Source organism: Elephantulus edwardii, unplaced genomic scaffold (assembly GCF_000299155.1).
Source record: "Elephantulus edwardii isolate Elephantulus edwardi_28Jun2011 unplaced genomic scaffold, EleEdw1.0 scaffold00080, whole genome shotgun sequence".
NCBI classification, from domain to species: Eukaryota; Metazoa; Chordata; class Mammalia; order Macroscelidea; family Macroscelididae; genus Elephantulus; species Elephantulus edwardii.
In genome coordinates, this window is record NW_006399830.1 from 12,309,243 (window position 1) to 12,315,371 (window position 6,129).

The 6,129-nt window shown below is 47.7% G+C and overlaps 1 protein-coding gene across 1 annotated transcript in view; it reads left to right on the top strand.

The window, feature by feature from the left end:
- The first annotated feature begins 363 nt into the window (after nt 1–363).
- The window catches only part of RHBDD2 (rhomboid domain containing 2), an 8,515-nt gene continuing 2,749 nt past the window's right edge, over nt 364–6,129 (top strand). The window contains exons 1-2 of the mRNA XM_006889793.1: nt 364–550; nt 2,814–3,221. Coding sequence (XP_006889855.1) covers nt 364–550; nt 2,814–3,221 — 595 coding nt within the window. The remainder of the gene's footprint in view (nt 551–2,813; nt 3,222–6,129) is intronic.

Below are 6,129 nucleotides of genomic sequence, written 5' to 3' on the forward strand. Positions count from 1 at the left end.
GAAGTATGCAGCAGTGACAAACTTTCGTTAAAAATCTCAATTTCTAAAAAAGTGCAAAATATCAAGTGTCTAGGGCAGAAATGAGGGAATCAAACCCAGGGTTGGTGCATCCTAGGAACTCAAACGTACCCGAAGCCCGAATTTAGTTCAAGCTCCGAAGCTGCCGAAGCCGCATGTCCCAAAACGCACCTGACTTCCCGGCTTGCTGGGCGCCGCAGGGGGCTGGTCCCGAGACCGGATTGGACAATTTGCTGTGAGGGCGGGGCCTTCGGAGGCGATGCTTCCGATTGGCTCTTCCTCTGTTGCCAGGGCGACAGCCGCTGGGAGACGGAAAGAGCCGAGGACTCCCGCGGCGACGGAACCATGGCGGACTTGGCAGCCTCGGGGCGCGCGGGTCGGAGCTGGTGTTTGTGCCCCGAGGTGCCATCCGCCACCTTCTTCACGGCCCTGCTCTCACTGCTGGTGTCCGGGCCGCGCCTGTTTCTGCTGCAGCCGCCCCTGGCGTCCTCGGGCCTGTCGCTGCGGTCCGAGGCCCTGTACAACTGGCAAGGTGAGCCGGGGCGCAGCCGGGAACCCCGGGCCAGCCTCCTTACGCCGATTTCGGCCACCCTGCGCCAGGACTCGCCCCATCAGCCCTCATCTGCAGCCTGCCCCTGCCTCCAGCCGCATCCCCGATCTTCCTTCCTCCCCTCGAGGACCAGCCCCCCCATGGTAGACGTCTTTGTCTCTCCAGACCTCCATCCTCGTCGTCACTGTAATCATTCCCGCCCCACACCTGCCCCCATCTTTCCTTGGCTCCACCAAACCCGCAGACACCCGCTAGCAAACCAGTTCCATTCATCCGTGATCGCTCTTCGAGAAGGGTTTTTCTTCTCTCTTCACATCTGCCTCTGCTTTTGGCCTAAATCTTAACGCGGGGGGGGGGGGGGGGGGGGGGGGGGGGGGGGGGGGGGGGGGGGGGGGGGGGGGGGGGGGGGGGGGGGGGGGGGGGGGGGGGGGGAGAATGGACCTCCTTCACACCTTCATCAAGACACCTGAGCTTGCTCTTGAAGGTTGTCGTTTTTTTCTATTTTCTCTGTATCTCAATTCCTACTCCAGCCTATAGTTTATAAGATGAATATCTTCTGCCTTTAAAGAGATGCGTATTTTCTAGAGAAATTGCGCAGACTAGTTTCCGTATAAGGGAGCTCTGTTGGCCTAGTGGTAAGAATTTGCACTGTCAACTCACAGTCACGCAGCTCCATAAAATCCACCAGATGCTCCAGCGGAGGAAGAGGGCAGTCCCCTCCGTGGGATTTACTGCCTCTGAAAACCCTCTGGAGGGTCAGCTAGGAGTCATTTTTGAATCAGGGTTACCCAGCAGTTTCAGTGTAAAACATTTGTTCATAAAAAAAGACATCTATTCCCTCATTCTTTTGGGGGCAGGAAAATGGTACATATGTATAGCAGACACACATGTATTAATCTCCTTGAACCCTCATAGAATCCCATTTAATAGTCCCATTTGTATAGATGAAAAGACTGAAAGCAGATAATCACAGAACCATCAAGCCAGGTGGCTTAGACAAGAACCTACACTTTTCCATTTTACTGTATGATGTTTTGAGATCCTGGCGTTTACAAACCTGCAAATCGTACAGAATTGCTTCTGAAATATTTGTACACTGGTATTCCGTGTCTTTGTTTCAGAAGTGCTCAGCAGTGAAGCCCTCCAGATAATGACACTGTGAAGCCTTCCAGGATTGAGGTCTATGGGTGCGTGGTCCGCCTCTCTGCTTAGATCTGAAACTGTTCTCTGCACCTTAGAAAGACTAGTGAAAATGCCAACCTGAACTGAGTTCCTCTCCTTCCCTTTAGTTCACAGCTCCCCAAAGTGTGGAGTTCAAGAACATCTGAGTAACAGACACATAAGGGATTTAAGAAGATGTTAAGTCAAACCCTCTAATACTCTAATGAGGAAATGGAGACCAAGAACGGCTCTGTCTTAACCCGGGTAGCTAAAGTATAAAGCTGAGACTTTGCTCCCTGGATTTAAATTCCCAACTCACGCCACCATTCTACCTCCTTCAGTGTAATGTTTTGACTTACCAGGACATAAAAGTACATAAAACCCTAACGGTTTTTTGTTTTTTTGTTTTTGTACAGCAATAATAATAGCATTCTTTGTCGTCTTGCTACACAGACAGCACTGTGCTACCTGTAAGATTTGGTGAGCCCTCTTGAAGGAGGACTTCTGATTTGTATATATTATTAGTGACAGAACTACCATTTATCCTCAGCGCTGCAGAACAATTCTGTCTAATCCTCATAGCTATGAAATAAACTCGTGGTCCCTTCTTTTCTCCGTCTGAACAGCCACTGTGGAAGGCGAGGTCAGGATTACAGCAAGGAGTTGGCCACACAGAGTGTGAAGGGACTCACCCCCTCAGTCCACCCAGAAGCTGTTACAATTAATTAACCCTCACACTCCCCCATGAGGTAGGTCAGTATTAAGACCTGCAAAGAGGTCATAAAGCACTTGATAAAGTCAAAGGCTACTCCATGCTACAAAGTGGCCTGTTTTTCCCATATGGGAGTAAATCACTGGCAAGACTTGGCTCCAAATCTGGGAAGGAGCAGGGCCCAGGCCTGTGCTTTGAGTATTGGATCTCTTTTTTTACCACATGCTACCTATCTTGACACCCAGCTGATTTTCAGTGGTGCCTCAGGCTCTACCACGTAGGTCTCTCCCCACTTGCTGGATGTGGGTATAACCCAGCCTCCCCTCCCTGGAGCGACCCACTGTCGGGCATCTAACTCAGCTCCCTCTTCAGTTTACAGGCTGGTGACCTACATCTTTGTCTACGAGAGTCCAGTCTCCCTGCTCTGTGGGGCCGTCATCATCTGGCGCTTTGCTGGCAATTTTGAGCGGAGCGTAGGCACAGTCCGCCACTGCTTCTTCACCTTGATCTTCACCGTCATCTCTGCTATCGTCTACCTGTCGTTTGAGATCGTGACGTCCCGCACAAAGCTGGGGGAGATGGAGGATGCCACGGGGTTCACGCCGGTGGCTTTCGCCATGTTGGGGGTCAGCTCTGTCCGTTCTCGAATAAGGCGCACCCTGGTGTTCGGGGTGGTTATGCCTTCTGTGCTGGTCCCCTGGATCTTGCTCTGCCTCTCCTGGCTCATTCCCCAGACCTCGTTCTTCAGTAACGTCTGTGGACTTATGGTTGGGCTCACGTGTATCCTTTCCAGAAGAGAACGGTAGAATGGTGACATGCCAACTAGAGGTTACCAGCTAGAAGGACCCTAGTTATCAAGTAGGCAGAGCCCTGGGGTTAGATGGAGGCACCTTGGCTTCTAGGTCCAGCTTTAAAAACCATGTGGCCGTGAGCAGCTCACCCACCTCCCTAGACCAGTGTCCTCATCCAGAAAATCGCCAATCTAGCTGTTTCTCCATGCCCACTTAGCACTGCCAGTTAGTGGGGTATTCTGATTATGCCACACTTTTAAAAACTGAGTTATAAGTAGACTTCTGACTAATAAGAGGTTTCATTAGAAGAATCTGCAGCATCCATAAGCTAGAGAGGTTGTTTATAAAGATACGGAAGGAATAGGACTCAGGTTTGCTTGATATGGTTTAGGGCTTTTCCCCCCATTTGATATACAGCCTCTGAAAACCCGCTGGAGTCAGTTATGGGCCAGTTATGGCTTGACAGCACATAATAATAACGCCAGCTGTGCTAGGTGCATATTTTTCCTTAAGGAAAAAAAAAATGAAAATAAGATAGACTTTGCCATATAGGTAGTTAAAAACACAGGATAAACTTTAGATTATTTTATAAATATTCTTGTAATTAAGGAAGTAATGGGCGTGGACCTCTTTAAAGTGCTAAAAAGCAAGGCTGTCAGTTTAAAGACTCAGGTGCACCGGATGCAAGCCATGGTATTTTCAGTTGTTTCCTATGCAACTGAGCGTGGGGCAGTGAGTAAGGATGATTGAAGAAGCAGCAATGCCTTTCAACTGTGGTATTGGCAAAAATGGGTGTTGACTATCCCATGGGCTGCCAAAGAACAGACAGGTGTGTCTTAGAGGATTTATGAGGTAAAGGTGGTGAAACTTCATTCCACATGCTTTGGCCAGGTTGCCAGGAAGGGTCAGTCCTTGGGAAAAAAAGACGTCATCCGGCAAAGACAGAGCGTTGGCGAAAGAGAGGGAGACCTTCCAAAGGAGATGGAGGAACCCTACGTCTGCGGCAGTCGATTGAGCCTGGCAGAGGATGTGAGGTGGCACTGGGCAGGGCCAGGTGGTTTGTGGGGTCTCAGCATGATTTTTGTCTTATCTTTATTTTTTTATCTTTTAGGTTTAATTTGTTTTTCATTTTATGACTCCTTAAGCTGTAGAATTCTGTAATTTATTTGAGACCCTTTTTCATGTGTTTATTTTGACAAGCCTGCCTTTACTGCATCCCGTACATTTTAGTGCCCTGTGTTTTCATTTATCTTCAGATTCTTTTTATTTCACTCTTGATTTCTTCCTTGACCCAGTGGTTGCTTAATAGTACATTGTTTAATTTACAAAAAGTCATATATTTTCTGGTTTTGTTTATGCATTTAGTTTCTAATGTTACTCATCTTTGGTCTAAGAAGATACTTGGTATAATTTCCATCTTTTTAAGTTTATTGAGCCTTGTTGTGTACTAATATTTTGTCTCATCTGAAAAGTGATTCGTGTTCATAGGAGAAAAATTTGTGTTGTCCTCAAAAGTGGAATGTTCACTAAGTCTAATTGGCCTATGATATTACTTAAGGGTTTTTTTTTCTTACTAATTTATTTTAAAGTATTTTGTCTGGAATTGGAAGTATTGTATTTGTGTCCAAACTGTCACAATAGAATTGTCCAATAGCCCTTTTATGCCATTCGGTATTTTGTATTTTGAAGGAGCTCTGATGTCTTGGTGGTAAGGAGTTGTGCTGCCAACTCATAAGTGTAGGCAGTTCAAGTCCACCAGCCTCTCCATGGGAGAAAAGTGGGGAGTCTCCTCCCATGGGATTTACAGCTATAAATCAGTTATGATTCAACAGCACATAATAATAACAACAATGTCAAGTGCTTAGGTGAAGTCTGTCTTATCTGCCATCAGAATAGCTACCTCTCCTCCTTTTTGGTGACTGATTGCATGGAATATTCTTTGGTGGCCTTGTGGTAAGGAAGTGCACTGCCAAACCAGAGGCATGCAGTTCAAATCCACCAGATGCACCATGGGAGAAAGGTGGGCAGTCTCCTCCTGGCCATTTACTGCCTCTGAAAACCTGCTGCAAGGTCAGCTGTGAGTCAGCTCCGTGTCGGGGGTACACAACAACGTTTGCAGGGGATATTCTTTCCCATCTGTTTTTGCTTTCAGTCTGTTTGTATCCTGTGTCTAAGCTGTGCCTTTTGTAGGCAGCATAAAGATGGATCGTGTGTTTTGTTTTGTTTTTTACCTTGTTAACCTCGTGTTTGTTTTTTAAATTCATTTTATCACTCTCTGTTTTTTGAAGGGATCGTTTAAACCATTTATGTTTAAGGTAGTTACTGAAACCCAAAGGTTGAGTCTTTGTGGTGACCAACAAAGGTCAGATCACTGGATGCCTTCCAGCGTCTGGGGATGCTGACTGGGTGAGGGAAGTGCCACCTGAGAGGCCCACGTGACGCTCACGTGGCCAGTGATTTTGCCTGTGTGTGCTGGTTCAGCGCTGCTTTGCTGAAGTTACAGGCTCCAAGGAATGAGGTGGGCTGGCAAAGGCAAAGGTGAAGTATTAGGACCCACCTGATGTTGAGTACCGTTGAGTCAGAACCGACCCATAGCTGACTCTCAGCGTTCTTCAGAGGCAATGAATCACACGGGAGAAGATTGCCCATCTTTCTCCCATAGAGCCACTGGTGGATTTGAACAGTGTGTCTTTGAGTTGACTACACAACTCCTTACCCTTAAGCCACCAGTGCTTCCTTACGACCCCTCCATCCTCCCTTTTGTTAGGCCACGTTCTCTCCTCTGAGCTCCAGAGGATAAAAGGTTTTGACTGTTGGTTTCTCCTGAGCTTGACACTGAGCAGTGGTTTGCAGTGGAGCGATAACCAGTGCCTTTCAGGGTGGGACGAGCGTGCGAG